Source organism: Poeciliopsis prolifica, unplaced genomic scaffold (genome assembly GCF_027474105.1).
Source record: "Poeciliopsis prolifica strain line A6 unplaced genomic scaffold, Auburn_PproV2 SCAFFOLD022, whole genome shotgun sequence".
Taxonomy (NCBI): Eukaryota; Metazoa; Chordata; class Actinopteri; order Cyprinodontiformes; family Poeciliidae; genus Poeciliopsis; species Poeciliopsis prolifica.
The window spans coordinates 3904448-3923614 of NW_026562397.1; the positions used below are offsets into that span (position 1 = coordinate 3904448).

The 19167-nt window shown below is 40.0% G+C and overlaps 1 protein-coding gene across 4 annotated transcripts in view; it reads left to right on the plus strand.

Annotated features, from left to right (window-relative positions):
- pitpnm3 (PITPNM family member 3) overlaps positions 1-19167 on the plus strand; it is a 122764-nt gene that overhangs the window by 52201 nt on the left and 51396 nt on the right. For all 4 annotated transcript variants that reach the window (XM_055045374.1, XM_055045376.1, XM_055045375.1 and 1 more), the window contains 2 exons: positions 14086-14156; positions 14241-14461. In XM_055045374.1, the coding sequence (XP_054901349.1) occupies positions 14086-14156; positions 14241-14461 (292 nt within the window). The remainder of the gene's footprint in view (positions 1-14085; positions 14157-14240; positions 14462-19167) is intronic.

A 19167-nucleotide genomic window follows, 5' to 3' on the forward strand; every position in this document is an offset into this window, starting at 1 on the left:
TTTTCAGGTCTAATTGCTTTATCACATAAAGTCCCAACCTCATTAATGTATGTTTGTGGTTGTAATTTGGAGTGGAGTGTGAGATTTTTGTAAGTCAGTGACCAGATCACAATACACCCCAAACCAACTCAACTTATGGACATAAAGACCCATAACAAGGCAGCACAACCTGCCTGAGAAGGACTTAGCATTGAGCATTCAGCGTTACATTCAGGTGGAGATGTTCAGTCAACACTGTCCCTCTACCACAGTTCACATAATGTAGTGAGATGTGAAATCAAGCTGTCTTTCCTAATATATAAAGGCAGATTGTTTGAGGAGAAGGCGTTTAAGCCCAGGAATGTTGTAGGTTGTGACATTTTTATAGGAAAGATTCCACGTTTACATGCAGTTTTAAATGGACAGGATTACAAGTCACCATAATGATCGCTCCTCTGAAGTGTTACCAACACGCTCGTAAAATCATCAGGAGAGGTTTTATTACTTCATGGCAGCCGTGGAAAAATCTTTGCACTGTCTGGTAATCATTTTAGCCTGATGTGTCTGTTTTACAGTTGAATGCCTGGTATTTTTTTAAAGCGCTCTTTGTGTCATTTTGGGGCCTTTAGCTGTTCGGCAAACGAAGGTGAGAGACAATCGTGTAGCTGATAGCGTTCAGATGCCGTTGCCGTCAGTTGCAGTTGATGCATTAGCTCACGGCTAATGCATTTCAAGTCATGTCACAAAAAGCCTCATGTCACCGTTTCTCCATGAAAGGCAGAGTATGTAGTGATGGAGCTTTTAAACATAGAAAGTAAAATGTTAAGGATACTTTGTGTTGACTGGGAGAAAAAGAAACGGGAACAAAACTAACTGTCCTTCACCTTAAATAGAAGAGAAGCATCCTTTATTGTCCCATAATTGGGAAATTACTGTGCAACAGCAGTAAAGTGACAGGCAATAACAGCAAATACTCACACAAAGATTATATATATGCGTATATATATATCATCAATGTGCACATTTTGTACATTGTTTAATTAGCTAATTAGACACTGTATAAAAAGTCCATGTCCGCATTAAATGACAGACTATTTACAAGTAGTGATAATAAAATTGTGTGCAACAGTAAAATTGTACAGATACCAGCATGAACAAAGTCGAGTTTATTGGGAGTAGTGGTGGTCATAAAGTCCAGCAGCTGCTGGGAGGAAGGATCCTTTATAATGTCAGGACATAAACACAAGCCTGATTGAGAGGGCTAAGACTCTCCTCCTAGCTCTGATTGGATGCAGGAGCAGTGTATTTCTGCAGATGGCAATAAGACAACAAGGAGGAGTCGTAAGAACTTAATTTTTCCACAAATGATCTCATGAACTCATGCTATACTGTCGGGACATAAACAAATGTTTTCTATACATTTATTATTGACAAAATGTACCGTTGCTTTAACTGTGATGCAGTTTATAGATTTACAAGTCTGTGGAGGCATAACTCTGCTGTCAGGGGGAGTCATGAGATGGTGAACTTTTGACATTTGCTGTGTTTTCCTCTTTCAGCATCTGAGACTGAAGGTCGACATACAATGCGCAAAAGATGTAAATGGAAAAAAAAGATGAATGTTTCCTCCTTGTAGAGAGAAGCTGTTTTTCTTATCACAGCAGATTTTGAAAATATGCTTTCTGTAAAGAACTCATCTGCAGTAGTAATAATTTTAATGCATATACGATGCTGTTTTGATCGAGTGGTTTGGATTCAAATGAAAACAGTAGGAGATGCAGCTCTACAATGATTTCATTACACAAAAGCAATCCAGACTTGCTCATGCAGAAACAGTTTGATGTTCAGAGATTGAAACTGTTTTATTTGCACAGTGGTGGGAGTTGTAATTGCAGCGATGCACTTTCCCTAGTCTGTGTTGCTAGAGACTGAAACGTTTTGAGAATACCACAGCAGAGCAACACAGTGCTGCATGCAAACAGAACATGTTTCTCCTGAGGTTCACCGAGGTTCGCTACTGCACACATGGCGTGGCAGGGTTGCAAAGGAATTACATTTGTCTGTGCTGATTTCCTTTACTAACTAGTGTTCGGTTGGCAACAAATGTTCCACTGGAAGACAAAACAAAGGTTGCCGAGCAGATTGGAGGTCGAGTTTTAAAGCTTTTATTGTGAAGTCTCAGCTCTTCCCAGAATTTAAAGATTTGTTTTCTCTTTTTGTTACATTTAGGATGTTAAAATGCAAAAACAAAAAAATAAATAAATAAGTGTTACGAATAAATAACATTTATTCATTCCTCTTCCTCCACTGTTCTGGGGGAAGAAGAATGGCTTACAGCAAAAACCTGTTGTTTATTATTAAGAGTGAGAATGGATGGGCTTTCACACCTCAGTCTCCAAAAGTCTCCAATATTAGAAGCATATTAATTCAAAATATGGGTAACATCGACACCATCTCCGTATCAAATCACCCTAATATCTTTTATAAAGTATTTTACAAATACCTGTAAACGGTTTTTGGAATTTTTGTTCTTGTTTTGAGCAAAATAATTCAAAAGGAAAACACATAAATCCCTAGAAGCAAGAGTTTTGATGATATATTAATTGTAAATAAAAAAAAAATATTGATCGAATCTAACGGCAAACTTTCCATGTTGGCAACACTGATTAAAAAAGCTCAAATGATTCTGGGAAAATTCAGAGAATGCATTGGGGAAAAAAATTAACTATGTTGTTTTTTTGTGTAAGGATTGCACTGCTGGCTAACTATTAGCTGCTGACAATGCTAAAGTTAGCATCTGCTTCAGAGCTATCAGTGCTAAAAACAAAGGCTGTTTCTCAGCTAAAGGAATCTGGCCTGTCTTTGATCATCTGCGGTTGAAAACCTAAACTATTGAAACTGAATGATCACACGCTGTAAAGACGTTCTGTAAAACAAACGTTTCAGGAGATCAACGTGGAGAAAACGGTTTATCCAAACCTGGACTTGTCTCATCAGCTTGATGCATCATTACACTCCCAGTCACATGTATTTACTTTCGCTTTGTTTCTCACAGACAATAAGACATATCTGAGATTAAACTATAAAAAAGCTGCTTTTCACTGAGTTAATATTTACCCAAAACCACAGGATGGATTATTATCCTGCTTGCCAAGAGACGGAGCTGCTGATGGCTTCTGACACACCTTTATGAAAGGGAGTTGATTTAAAAAATATTCTGCATTATCTGGGAGTAAAGGGGAGCGAGTTTTCACAATAATGTCAAAGTAAATTGTGTTTTATCTCAAGGTCAACATCTACTGTAATATGCTACAGGGTTAAGGAAGTTTTAAAGGAATAAGGACATGTGAGTCAAATTAAAAGGTGAAAGTGTTGACCCTATTGATAAGAACTCTTTCTAAAGTCAGATCATGTCTTTAGTTTACAACCTCAAGAATTTGAATAAAATTCAGACTCCACATCTGAACAAGTGTTTCCTCATAATAAAAATATTTTGTTTTGTAAATATGACATCAAGGGGCAGTTCAAATATTACGTCTTGTTGCTTATCGGGACATTGATGTCATGGAATACCTTTTTCATAAAAAGAAAAAATAGATTTTATCCATTTCATATTAGTTCTGCTCTTCTGCCAGATTGTCTGTTTCAGGAATTTAAGAAATGCCTTCAACACACACAGTGAGCCTCTGCGTATCATTTGCTGTGAGAGTACCGGTGCTGGCTGATACCGGCCGACTTTGTGTCAGCATTTCCTAGAAAAGTGGAGCCAAATTCACGCAGATGGGAAACAGAAATTTTCTGAAATAAACAGTGAAATCAAACTCAGGCCTCAGCTGATTGAAGTGAGGTCATGCAGGGAGCTGAGAAGAGAGGAAATGTGGCTACTAGTGATGGAAAGGAGATGAGTGGCAATGTTTTGTGAAAGCTGAAGCAAGTATGAAGATCTCTACCTCATCCCATCATGCTGGGCATAACAATCACGGTACGCAGAAACATAATCACCCGCAACTCTAAAAATCACTGTAGAAGATTCGGCCTAATGGAAAAATCTGACAGGCTCAAGCAGTTATTTTGGAAGAAGTCAGATCTGCTTCAAGAATAAAATAGAAATACCTTTTTATTGTTCAACAGAAAGATACATTGTTGGTGTTCACTGATTCTCCAGATGTTTTAGCCTCTGGATTCTGACAATGCTTCTTTTTTTTTGCTTCTTTTTTTGAAAACTTTTGCTGAGAAGGTTTTGGTGAGTCAAGCTAATAACATGGTTTTGGATTCTAGCTAAAGCTGCAGTTCGAAACTTTAACAAAAAATATGCATTTTACATATTTGCTAAAACTGTCACCGTGTTGTGACTGTATATAATCTGTGGAAAAAATCAACTGTGCTCCTACTGCCACTTTCAGAGATACACTGTTCCTAATCATAAACAACCAATCAGAGCCAGGAGAGGGGCCTTACTACTGTCAGTGAAGCTCATGTATGTGCTGCTCAAGAAACAGCTTTTAGTTACAGAAAAACACATGTGCAGCTGCTGTCATCTGTTAGCTGCCTAACTAACCTTAGCTAGCCAACAGACGCTGGTGTGGGGAAGGAGCTGTAGCCTTGCAGAGAGCAAGGGGGGAAGGTGTGAGAAGCATGTACACAAGAGTGATTGACAGCGCCATGATCCTCCTCCTGACTGATTGGTTGTTTCTGACTAAAAGGAAGCAGAGGAGCTCAGTTTGGTTTTTGCATGTTTGTCTTGTATTATGCTGTCATGTCATAGCAACAGCTTCAACAAATGTGTAAAAAACACATTTTTTTTCTTAATGAAAGTTACAACCTGCTGCTTTAAATAAGCCACAATGCTTATTTGACCAACCTTATAAAAGTATTGATATCTAAAGTTAACTTGTGTTCAATAGCACATTTTAGAAAGCTAGCTTCAGCCTGCCTGAAAAATGACCAAATCATCAGTAAAGTTTCTACTGACAATTTATTTTGATGTAATTATAAACCAGGTGAATCTTTAACTGCAGCAGCTGCAGCCCACCCTGCCACATCCTCCCCCACCCCTCCACACACACACACTTTTAATCACCTGTTATCATATCTTCTGACCAGTCTAGTCAGACGGTGGGTCTTGTCTTTCACTCAGAAATCCAGCAGCCATTAAAGTCTCTCATGAGGAAAGCCTTAAAGTCACAGCTGGAGTGTCAGTCAGAGCTGTAATAGCTGAGCTGTGACAAGCACAATCTTTTGATCTCCATCTATCTCCAGTTCGCAAAAGCAAATCTGGGTTTATTGCCTCCCCCCTGCTGCTCTGTCGAGCCGTCATTCCCTTTTATTTTCCTCTTCAGCTTCCACGACCAGCTTCCACGACCATTCTTCCCCTGGTCTCTGCGTCTTCACACTCCTATGTTTCCCTTCGTTCATTACACCACGAGCCAGAGGCGTCTCTGAACCTGTCGAATCCCGGGAGAGGTGACCTTCAGTGATGAAAAGCCCAGCCACTGAGTGCTATTTCTAAGGCACCACTGCCTCGTATTTCCCTGTGTGGTTTTCCTCCTCGTCTCTGTGTGCGGATGCTCTGTGAAGAAGTTCAGCTCCAGCTATGCAGCAGAGTTAAAGGGGCAGTATTATGTAAAATCAACTTTTTTCACCAAAAACATGCCTGAACTGATTCTTTGATTCTTAAGTACAGTAAGGAATATGTTTTAATAGGGGAGCTATTATGCAAATTTGACTTTTTACATTATTGTACTTCTGTTTGGGTCTCTACTGCTTCTAGAAACATTCCTTGTGCCAAAAAAAAAAAAAAAACTGTCAGTTTTCAGGCAGTAAGTTCATATCTTTATTATTTTTTATTTTTTTCATTTTTATACCCAGTTGTGTGATAAAACACTCTGCCTCATTTTTAAACCTGTACCGTTCGTGTAAAGTTGCGACTAATCAGGAGTATGAACGCTTTCAGTGTTGATAGTTTAGAAAAATAAAAGTATTGAGAGAAGATGAGCGTATTTGGACTCAACCTCCCCTGATTGTGTTCCCAAACTCTGGTTCTCTGCTCACTCCCGACTTCCTCCTTCATGCAAAATAATGCGCTCTCTCCTAAAATAGCGCCATTACATAACCAATCCTTTAGGAAAATGAGCCACTCTGCGATAAATAAAAGCAATTGATTCTAACTAGGCAAGCTGCTCCATGCGAACTGCCAAACTGGCAAAAGCGTTTGCCGTGGCGACGTCACAGGACCCTGACAGTTCGGTACAGATGACTAATCAATAAAGCTCTGCCAAACAAGCCGGCATTGATTATTTTTAGAAGGGGAACGTAGCACACGAGAACACATAACTCAGATGAACACGTGAATGATTTTTCATTTTCTGCGGCTTGCCACGGTCCTCTTCTCGGCTTGCGCCCCACAGCTGTTTCGGAGATGCACACAGAGAGATAGAAAGGGAGGGGAAATAAATAAATAAAATTAAGGCATGAGACTCATCTGCATTTCGCTCATGCTCCCCCCTTAAAGTTGAGTCATTTTTCACTCGCGGTTCTTCCGCTAGCAGCCTCGCATTTGTTTTAATTCCTGTTAAATTGTGTTTCTCCTGAAAACACAGCTGCTGAAGTGGCTTGAAAGAAGGAAAGAAAAAAAAATTCCTCACTAATTTGACAATCAGCAGCAGGGGAAGAAAGTGGGGTTGGAAGATGATCATGATTAGAAGTGACATCTCTTAAAGACAGCACTGAACGCATCATCAGCCAGTCTGGGATGTTTCATCCCTTGCTTGCGGTTACAGTTTTGTCGACAGAGACTCTTTTGTGAAATGGTTTATATGTGCATTAAAAAACGCATTGAAGCATAGTCGCTTTGCAGAATATGTAGCAAGAAATGGCGTGTGATGGCACACTGAGGACAGATAATCACAGCCCAGCATCGCTGCTGCTGCTGCTGCTGCTGCTGTCTGGAAGACCTCAGGGGAGGAGAGCAGAAAGGAGGTGGTGAGGAGGAGAAGAAGAAAAAAGAAATACACTTGCATAATGTCATGCCTTCGACGCTAAGCTTTTGCTTACGGGAACCATTTACTTTGATTATTCTGGATAATGATCTCCAAAGAGTGTGAGGTTTGATTTTAATTGCTGCTTTTTCCCCTTAAATTTACTTACTCACTTCTTTGGTCAAGATCCGTTACTGAATTCATTGGTTTTTACTTTTCCTGTTCACTTGATGTTTTCAGATCACCATGCAGATTTTAATATCGGACCAAAATAATTGCCGTTAATACAGAAAGCAGTTTTATATTATCATTTTATTTATAAGCAGAAAAAAAAATCTGTCCAAACCAACCTGGTTTGGACAATACCTCATGCTTTAACCTCATGTTTTGGCTTCCTCAAACTCTGGTTATGCAGTTTCTGTTGGTCATATTTCATACTGCTAATCAATTGCGACCGCAGCGAGACTTCTGTGTTAACGCTCTACGACCTCAAAGTAACTTGAATTCACAGAAGAAGAACATAGACAGCACACAGCAGTCCATGTGAACTGCCATGGATCAATGTTAAGGTTTATTCAGCAATTGGAGGAATGTTTTCTGGTACAGGATCATATCTCATGTCTTACGACCAGCACTACTTATGGAAGTGGTATAAAACTTTTTTTCTTTTCAGAAAAATCAGAATTGGGATGTTCGGAAAAAGTCGGATATGGGTGGCAAATGTGCAAAAAAAAAAACAAACAGAAAAAAAAGCGGATTTTGTGTTTAGACTAAGTTCTATTATCAGCAATCACAACTCCTCCAGATCACTGCCTGACTGGAAGAATCACTTAAACAGAACTTGTCTCACATGAAGTAGGCTATCTTAAAAAGCAACACGTAATACTTTTATCTTAAGAAATCATCTTTGATGGGTTTTTTGTTATTTTTTTGGACGAAAAAAAGTCTATCTATTTTTGAATAGATTTACATTTTCAAAACAATACTCATATTAAATGCAGAGGACCAAAACATAATAAAAGGACGTGGTGCATGTCAGGGTGGTCTTACAGGATTGACCAAATAAAACAATGGGATTTAGGTTGTGACCTTCTACTTACTCACACTCGGGTCACGTAGATTTGAAGCACACCAAAAAACCCAACACTTTCTACCAGAAACAACAAAAAGAACCAGTCAAAACTTTGATTGAGACGTTGTGTCATAACCTTAAATGGTCACATTTATGCTCAAAATCCTTCCCATAATAAAAGCAATTCTACAAATAAAAGTTTCCTCCAAAGTTACATTGCAAACTCATTTCAAGTATCTCAAGCACTTGTTGAAAACAATTGTTACCTCCAAAAATGATAGAAATCTATAGAAGGCTGTGTAATTTTCTGTCACACTCCACCGAACCCATATGAATGTAACATGTGCGATGCTCATTGTGAGTGATTCTGTGTTGACTTCAGTCCGTCTTGGTCGCGAGCAGCTACCATGGTTTCAGTCAGTGGGGCAACAACTTGTTACACTTAACGACGACTTACCCGCTGCTTTGCTGTTCATTCCCCCTCCTTGGAGACAAATGTGATTTTCTGCAGGATTGTTCAAATAAATTTCTCCCTCGTGGCTCACGCTTTGAAAATTCACTCTGTTCGTCGTTTAAATCTGCTTTTAAACAGAGAGAGTTACAAAACTGCTGCCATTTTTCCTCCCCCCTCCTCGCTATGCTTTTAACGTTGACAACTTGTCGAGCTGTGATATTTTTTTTAACCTGCTTGATGAATTTTACATCCAGTTCCCGATGAATAATTCAGAATCCTTCGGGGAGTGTTTGTCAATAGTTTGTAGGGGGATTGCAGCAGTTTAAGTTTTGTGGACGCCTGTGCTTCAGGCAGACAGGTTTAAATAAAACATGGCTCGAAGCTATCAGAGCTGAGGAAGCATCGCCTCTTATTAGCCGAACACATGATGTCCTGCATCTGCAGTTTGTTGCAGTGCGTCAGGAAGTGGACAGCAGCCTGTTAGGGTTGTGGCATAAACACATGAGTGTTGTCAGAGTCACTTCATGTGAGCATGAGCTCACATGAAGTGAGTTGTGATTTTGGTGGTGGGTTTGCCGTACAGCTGAGCTGGTGTCCTTCCCTGGGGTCTTTTTTTTTTTTTTTTTTTTACGGGAGGGCAACATGGTGGAACCTGATGGTGGCGGAGGCGGCGAACAGATGGCGCGAGTGTGTTAGCATGCCGACCAGAAGTCAGGGGTCAGAAGAGGCTATTTATCCAGTCAGGAGACAACATCCTCCCCCAAATGATCACCCTAACCTGTTTGCACCTAACAAAATACAGCATGGAGGTAGCACAACCCTTTCAATTATTGCATAATTTCCATGCAAGCATGTTATGCTTGCATGGAATTTTAGCCATTTTAGTGACTCTTAAGAGCATCTTGATGCTTGGTATCTACTTCAGGGAGTGAATTTTTATCAATATTAGACTTTGCTTTCATTTGCTGCTCTGATTTGCTATTAATGTTAACAAGCAATGCAACAGGCCCACCCTTTAAGGTGGCTGGTGAGTGTGTTTATCTTTTGAAGTGAAACTCGCATCAGATGTTGGCAGCAGCCCAAGTGCTGCGGGAAAGAATACTTCATCTGAACACAGTTGAGGTGAAATGCACAGCCAGGTTTATTAGCATCTTGTACAAGATGGGAGCGTCACTTTATGCTCCAACGCCTGTTTTGCCTCCCGAACCGCTTCCTTTTCTTTCATCAAATAACATTTGGAATATAGCACCTATTATGATCTGTACTTTTATAATGCACATTTGTCATGTACAAAGGGGCCGGGGTCATTTAAAATATGCTCTTTTTTAGCTTTATATCAGGTTATGTTATAAAGTGCTCATAAAAAACAAAGCTGGAGTGTTGCTTATCAAAATTATTTGATCTGTAAGCAGCCAAGTCCATCAGCTTTGTTGTTCCTGTACATGAACCTGCCTGCCACTTTCTAATAGCTTCATCTACAAACGTATGTTACCAGCTCTTACCGGTCTGCTTTAATCAAACTCTAGTTTGTTTGCCTAAACAGTTCATTTCTTTGGGGAGGTGTGGATGTGCAATGAAATTCTAATGTGGACCAATAAAGAAAACTTTGGTCCTCCTAAAAAAAATCTGGGTCTTGGTTCGGTTCAGTTGAACTGTGGAACAGTTTGAATACATATGTGAACACCAAGTGGACTGGAGACTGCTACAAAAGCAAGAAGTGGACTATAGTGCAGGGCATTCTGGGTAAATATAATCAAAACAAGTGTGCAGGTCTACACCTAGCTAGAGAAATGGCTCATGGTCAAAGACATAAAATCTGATGCCACTCCATTTCTGTTTCAGAATGATGAAGAAAGTTGCATTAAGAGTTTTCTTCATTAGTTTCCTTCATTAGGTCTTGGTGCAGCGCCACCACAGGCGAGGAGGGTAAACAGGCATTTTAAAGGATTGGATTGGCTTGTTTGAGACAGTCCGGTGTGAAAATGAACCATCTGAACATGCAACATGTTAGAACTTTGGTTCCCAATCAAACCGATTCTACTCGGTGTGAAAAGACTAAAAGTCTCAGTTGAAGTTGACAGAGGTTGGTCTTTGAGTCTATATTTTATCTTTTACTGCTTGTCTTCATCAAGTCGAGCACAAAATCATTTTCAGGAAACCCATGCTGTTGTTTTCTGTGCACGTCTTCTAGCAATACAGAAGTCCGATTTTGAGATTGGAGCTCTGTAATGAGTTGACTCACACTTCAGCAGCCAGAAAACTCTGAGGGCATTTTCTAATCTTTTCTTTTCTGAAATCATAAACCTGTAGCCTCGAAGCCAATCTTCTGTTTGATGAAGACAACTTTTATGCCTGTTGCTCTCATTCTCTTGCCCGTTTTTCTCCCCACCTGCTCATTTGCAGGTGATAAATGTGTAAGTGTCCTAACGGGAGAGACCCTGGAGGCGAGAGGTTTTCTGAGGGCGTCGCAGAAAACCAAAACTCTGCAACTCTTGCTTTACGTGAGGCTGTGATGTGTCAGTCATGCTTCTTTTGACAGAATGATCCACAAGAAGGATCAATATTTCATCCATCTAGTCTCAGCTGTAGTACACTTCTCCTTAGAGCCCTTTCATCTTCAGAACCCACTTTCTGGGGTCAATTTTCTCTTCCTTGCTCTTATAGCCGAGTCGTGTCGCATCCCTGGCTTCTGTGATGCACTGACATTCACCTCACCAGTCCGTAAGCTACTGGAAATGACTGAACTGTGACTTTTCCCAGCTTTCCATTGGATCCTTGCTTGGTTAGGTCATTTCGAGGGAGAGAAAGACTCCAGACTCCAGCGAGAGGTCTGCTAAATACCACAGAGCTTCGTGAAGAGCTTATCGGAAAGCAGGACTCACCTCTGAGAATGAAAGCATGAATGCAGACACACAGTGCAGAGTAAAAAATGTGAAATGCCTCTAACCACAGGAAGGCTGTTTCTTTCACTGTTGTGCCAAATAAATCCAACATTGTCAGTTTCCCCCAATATCAGACAAATGTTACAGTTGACATGAAACGCAGGAGTCCCAGCATGAGAGCCACTCCGACAAATGATAAATTGATTGGCTTCTACAATTTCTTCTGACTGGGACTCCTGCCGTTTGCTGCAAGCAGCTGCTTTGTTCGTGATTGGCCGCTGCTGTACTTTCCAACACAATACCACGATTGAAGTGCATAATTTCAATACCAGCGTACTCTCTTCCTTTGTGATTACTGATGAAGCCATTTTGCACTTTTATGACATACTTACACCCATAATACGTTGAACTTTCCACATTTTGTGAGGGTACACCCACAAACCTCGTAATATTTTTCAGACTGTGAGATAGTTTCTTGACTGTGGTATAAAACGGCACTTTATGTCTGGATTTACTTCCTCTTTTAGAAATACGCGAATACTTTCTGTTTTTTTCTAAACGAATGCAACATCTTCTGGCCTCTTTTCACCCATTTCTGTTTTCTTGCCTCTACGCCATAAAGTCCAACTTTATAGAGTGCAGGACCAGTATTTGCACTGTCTGCAGATTCTCCCGCCAGAGCTGCGGTGAGAGAGAACGGCTGCGCATGCAAACTGCAAGTCAGTTTGATAATGGGAACTAATGGACTATAAAATCCTTTGATTTTTAACTGTTACAATTCTTAAGTTTAACCAAGTTGGCTTTATTAAGCGCCAGCAAAGGTAAACATGTTTTACCTGTTTAAATGTGTACTTTAAATCATTTTGACAGATCTTCTCCACATGGCCTCAGCTCAGCCTCCTCCATCCTTTTCGCCTCGTCTCCATGGGGAGCAGAGCAGCTGAAAGCTCTGCTGTCTGAACCCAAAGCTCCCACTGGACACTCAAAATTTTGACTCCCTCTGTTCTGATCCAGACTCTAAACCAAGACGGTGTACTATATGTTGTCATCCCATTTTATTCTGCATAATTGAAAATCTTTTATACCTTTTTTTATTTGCTTCTTGTTGAAAGGTGCTTGTGAATAAAGTATGTTATCATTACTATTATTGAAAACCTTTTAGTCTGTTCTTGAGAATAACATTAAAATCCTCTTTGGCCTCTGTTGACCTTGTTGAAGATTTAACATGTTTAGCCTTGGTAAGCCTGTGTGAAATGCAGCCTAATTTCTCTGTTCTTTGCTGACAGGAACGCCACTCAATGTGTGGCATCCTGCTGCTGTAGCTCATCTGCTTCAAGATTTGATGTGCTGTGCTTTCAGAGCTGGTATTCTGCATACCTCAGTTGTATTGAGTGGTTATTTGAACACCTGCTACCTTTATACAATCTCAATTTAGTCTGTCAGTTTTCCTCCGTCGTGATCAGCAATTCATTTTCTGCCATCACAACTACTGCTCTTACTAGGTTTACTTTTTTTCTCTTTTAAAGATAATTCTCTTTAAATCTGAGAGATTGTTGTGTGTGAACTGATCAGTTTCAGAAATATTCATACCAAGCCCACCTGGTAGCAGCAACTGTTCAATGTTTAAATGTTTTCTTCTTGGAAAGTGGGTCAAAAATCACAAAATAACAACTCATAGACTCATAACTCTCATAAAATCACTAGAATATGCAAGTAAATTTAAATAAGGTATACTGACATCACAAACAGCCTCAACATATGTACTTTTGCCTCTATCAGTTAGCATAGGTAGCACATCTACCTTCTAAATTTCTTGACGTCAGTTTCCCCCTTGCCCCTGTACATCAGTGTTTGCTTGCAGAAATGACTCGCATGGTATTTCTTAAAACTTTCTTGCCACACATGCATTCCTGCAGCACTTTCGAAAAAAAAAACAAAACAAGAAAACTTCATTGCATTGATTTCCTGCTTCTCTGCGACCAGAAATAGCGCACTGTGCCGAGTCCCTGGTTGACGCTTCTCTGTTCCAGACAAGCAGGCGAACGGTGGGGAGGGAGGACTGGCAGGCGGGGAATGGAGAGAAGGGGAACCGACAGCGAACGAGCCTGTGAGAGCCTCCGATGACAGTCGGTCCCAGACGAGGCCAAATAAACAACGAGCCAGTGAGCAGAGCACAGAGACGTGCTCTAATCCTGGAGAGAGAAAACGGAGAGAGACACAGAGACAGAGCTGAGGAATAAGATGACACAGCATGCTGAGGTTTTGGATGGGCTAATGAGTTTGGCTGACATTCCTGTGAAAGGCAGACAAAGGGACACTCCTTTTTTATTATAAAGAAAATCTGTTTTTTTTTATCTTTAGGAGAACAAGTCTGTTGCTTTTTATCGCATCAGAGCAGCTAGAAGGTAATTACATAGTAATAGACGACGCAGCAGAGGAAACAATACACAGCCTGAACTGACTGAATCTGCTGGTTTCGCCATGCGAGCCCGCGGCCACATGGAGGCGGCACGCAGTTCAGAGCCAAAATGAAGAGAGATGAAGAGGCATTAGTAATATCAACTATATTCGCCGATCGATAGCCATTTCTGTCGCTGTTATAGGTGTGTCTGGGTGAAGGTGCTCCTCCAGTGACCCTGTTTTTTTTTACATTTCCCCTCCTTTATTCATTCTTTCCTTCTTCACCACCTCGTGCTTCTTTACTTTACTCATCTAATCCAGAAGGTCTGTACCAGCTCGGCGGTCCATGCTGCGCCCCTCAGAGCAGCATTGAAGGTTTGGACGATGCAGAGGTGGGTGTTTTCTCCTCTCGCTCTCTCTTTTTTGATTCAATCCTCTAGTAGCATCTCTCCCTGTTCATCATCCTTCTTTTGCAGAGGAAATGTAAAACCCACGTGCTGCTGCTGGCGGTGCACGGTGGAAACATCCTGGACACGGCCGGTGGCGACCCGAGCACAAAGGCTGGCGATGTGGCCACGCTGGCCTCGGTGCTGGAGAAGGTGACCCGGGCGCATTTCCAGGCCGCCGAGGAGCATGTGATGATCAAACTGGTGCCGTGTCCGGCCGTGTGTGCCGAAGCCTTCTCTCTAGTGTCCAAGTGAGCACTAGCTGCAAGCAACACTTGCAGCTGGTTTTATTATTTTCTTTATACGGGGCCTTACAAAAATACTCCGATATAAGCAATCCCCAAAGTGTCTTCTTTGGGGAATTTTATGAATCAATCAGATTTGGGATTTTTAAAGGTTTCATTTTTGTCAGATCTGCATTGCTTGTGGCCAATGCACTCCTTGGGCCGCCATCTTGTTTTGTGAAGCGGGTTTTACGACTTCTTTATATTTAGCCTTTCAATTCTCGTCAACTCTGTGACTCTTGGATGAAATTTGATGGAACATCAGGGCCGGTATAAGATTTATCTATTTAAAATTACATAATAAAGCCGTAATATTACCAGAATAAAGTCATAATTTTATGAGAACTCAAACACAAAAATTCAAACAAACAACGACAAAAATGTAAATGAGGAATGTTGAGCATTTTGTTCATTTTCACTTTGGTTTAAGTTTTACAGATAATACTTAAAAACTATAGAAATTCTTTTAACACAGCAGCATCAAATTATCTTCAGCAGCTTAATTTTGGAACCATCATTCAAACATTTTGAAGAAAGAACGACATGGACTGAACTGCTCAGGTCAGATACTGAGAACTGTGGTTTTGTCTCATAATTTTAAGATGTTTCTTCCTGACATTGTTGACGATATTCTCCTAATTTTAAAAAAGCAAGAAAAAAAATAGATAATTTAGTCATAAACTGGATGAAGAAATCTGAGATTTTATTTTTAGATACAGTTTTTATATTTTTATGTAGGAAACCACTGTGAGGCTGTAAATAATTGCAAAGTCTTGGTAGTCAGGCCATTCTGTCAGCATCTTTTAGACTCCATATTTATTGGGCTTGTCTAAATCCTTCCTCTATAAGCTCTGCACATCTAGAGAATGAATTTGTTGCTTATTCTTTTTTGCGTAGCTCGAGATGGTGAGATTTAGATGAAGAACTGGGAGATGGTCAACATCCATCTCAGTCTTAAGTTGTTTGTTACTTTTAAAGAGGTGGTTTTATATCAAATCCATCATATTATGATGTTATTCGCTCATCAAAAATCCATTCATTCGTTCATGTCTGAGGAATCCTCAAATCTCCTGTGGCAACCATTTGGGGTCGGTCTGTCTTCACGTTTGCTCCCACAGAGCACCCCGTCATGGTGACCCCCCCTCTGAGCTCCTCCAGACTAGCAGCAGCAATTAGCAAACACCTAAAAGTGGTTGAAAACGTAATAATGAGAAGCAATGTTGTGACGATACACTTGAGGCGCAGCGTCAGAAAGAGCAAGAGCTCCTTAAAAAAACAGACACCCAATTTCAAGGTGTCAAATTTCTTTTGAGTTATGTTTGATACAAGCAACATTTTTATGAATGAAACTAGCATTTTGACTTGATTTATTAATGTCACTTTATGACTCAGAACTATCGCGATTTTATGCAGTATTCAAATTGTGTGCACCTCTATGTAAATACTTTTATAGCTTGCTTGAGGTCATCAAATTGTTGTTTTTTTGAGAACAATTTGATGCAGAAATCCAAACTTCCAAGTGTTTCAGAGGATAATATTATCTGCCCTCTGCCTTGTGCTGCAGGAAGGAGAAAACAAGCCGACACGCAGCTGCAGGCGGTTGCAATGAAACGCTCTGCCTTTTCACAGAGGATGAGAGAACGACACGACATCGTAGCTCCTGCTACACATCTCCAATTTTTTACATGACAAACCAGTTATTTATGTCTTATCATCCCCAAATATTTAAAAAGCACTAAGCACACTTTTAGAAACGCACTCCTTTCCCCAGATCTGGCGACGTGTGCCAGAACAGTTTCCTGAATGAGGAACTGGGTCAAACCTGATGATATTTCTGTAAGAATCAGGATCAGCATGCAGTCCTTCGAACAGATGAAAGCTCAAAAAGCACGGAGTCAGTCTGTAGCTGTTCCTTTTAGAAGAATTTATGGTTTTTTCTAGAGTTGATGACTTGTGCTGCTTGTGTAATCCACTTGGCATTCACATCCATATTTATGGACTAGAATCCGCTTCAACAAACTGAAACCTGGGATTTTAGCTAGATCAGAGTTTGATTTTTTTGTTTCGGATCAGACTTTCTATGAAAACAAACTAGAATTTGATTAAAGTGGACAATACAGGGCTGGGGTGAATGCGCCCTAAATGGCAGAATAATGAACAGGATCCAGAAAACATTAAGAAGCTTAGGAGACAGACACCTATTTACCTTTTTTTTTATTTCTCCTTGTCATATTGGACGCATCATTTAAACACAAACAAGTCCTTCAGACAGATCCCGTTGACGGCCTTTGTTGTTTTATTTTCAAAGAAGAACCTCTAAAATACTCCAAACAGCAACCAGCACCCTGACTGTGACCTTGCTGCATGTACTATGAATATTAGCTTCACTCATGCAACAACATGAAAAAGCTGCAGATTCAGATTGTGTTCTGTCAAGCACACAAATTGAATCTATTTTCCCACTAACTCGTTTGAGTCACTGCTTGCAAAATGTATCGGGTATCCAAGTCGTGATGAGGAAATAAAAAGTCGTGAAAGAAAAAAATGTTTTATTAGATCCTTTTCTGCTCACCAACTTAAATATTCAGCACATTGCCTGACTTTGGAGAGCTTTCAAGCGTCAGGCATTAAGGTGCAAACCTGCCAGGATAACTGGGGAAGGAAAGGGTAATTGGAAAACTTTATTGATCAAGGCCTCATAAACAGACAGTGTGAAGATAATCAAAGTCCAGAGGAGAATCCTTGTATCTCAAAATATAAAAGCGTTAATTTTCTCACGCTTTTAAAGGAGAATTATATATTTTCCAGTGCTCTTTTGTAGCACAATCAAGTCACTATGTTACATTCAGTTGTTAAAAAATCTTAAATGTATCAAACATGACTTACTAAAAATTTAATTTGGTAATTTAATGCCTTGAAATCGGGCCTCCTTCTCTTCAATAACTCATGCTCTTTCTGAAACTGCGCCTTGAGGAAGTCATCATAACATGGCTCCTCTATTAGCCCTTTAGCAATGTTTTTACCAACATTGCACCGAGAATGAACTCAGCAGATTTGCTCTTCCACCTGGTGTTTGCCAATTGCTTCTGGTTAGTCTGAAGGAGCTGAGAGGAGGAGAAACTTTGTCCTCGAAGGCGGAGCTACGTCCACCCAGGCGTTTACACAGCTGACTGGCTGCCATGGAAAATTTCTCAAACATGCATGAAAGAATCAAAGCAACATTCCAGGTATGGTTTTGATGAGGAATTATAACATAATATAAACCTACAAAATACTTCCCCTTTAATTTTTTTTTTATTTCTTAAAATGTGAGTGGCCTTGGATAAATATTTAGATTACAATATATTATCAATTGTTCCTCTGTAATCTGTCTGGTTCATTATGTCCTGCTACTTTGCTTTCAGGTGTTATTTGTGTATAAGTTTTACAAAAAAGCTTAATTGTCGATGCAGAGAGGGCAGCGCCACAGTAAACATCAGTCGCCCCAATTATAAATTATACACAAGTATAACACAACACTTGTGTTCATTGCAGTTATCTCCGTGAGCTACTTGTGTGCATGTCTGGGTCATTTAGATGGACACGAGGTGAAGATATGTCTGTGTTTATCGGTTTGCTTTTCTTTCTCCCAAATGCTGCCTTTTGAGGAAGCTGCTCGAGTGTAACTAATGATTTCATTTTACATTCAGTGTCACATTTCCCAGTGGTCACTGGTTTTATCTCTGACAGTGTCAATTAGTTTTTTGCTGCTCTCCAATTACACGCCGAGGATGTTTTTGTCTGAAATGTCAGCGATCACCTCGGCTGACAGAACGCATTTGGCTTGTGACTGATGTCGGCGCTGAAGGCCAGGAATGTGAAAAGACAGCAGAGCGGAGGGAGCGCGCGGCAGCTTGACGTCGACTTGGCTTCTTGCACATCTAGATGAAATATTCAAAACAACAAGTTCCCGTCGGATCCGAGCAACTGTTGAGCCGCTGTCACGCGCGCCGGTTTTCTGTACTTTGTTTGTCGGGACACGCGGGCACAGTTTAATCTTTGAAAGATCATTTGAGTGTTCTTGAAATGTATCTTTGCACTAGAAAGGAATCACAAGCTACTAAAGACGTGTTATTGCAATCAAAATGCATCAACTTTATTCACTTAAATAAAAAAAATTGATAAGATGCGGAAATCAACTTTCAGGAGATAATTTTGTTTTGGTAGGATTTTGTAAACATCATCAAAGTTGAAATATCTTCTGCTATAAAAGCTAATTTGGCGTAATTATAATCAGTGCTTTCTTCAGTATCCAGATCAAGGATTTGTGTAGTTTTTATGATTTTTCTTCTGAATACATTTGAGGAATTAGGGTACCTACTCTGTTTTTTGTGTGTTTTTTGTTTTTTTCAGCTCTCCAGCTCCAAAGTGAGTGACGGGATGAAAGCTGCCTAGACACAAAAAGTACACAGAAATCACAGAATATTATTTTGAATTAGTATTTTCTTATCAATTTTAGCTGATTTTGAATATTTATAATAACCTTGTGGGTGGATAGATTTTTATTCTATTTAACAATTACCACAGTGATCAATAATTTAATCATTTGGCAATAGCAAAATTATTGCAAATATTTCTCTGTATCTCTTTCAAGTCCAAAACTCTGTAAATTTCTTTATTAATTGCCTGAGCGT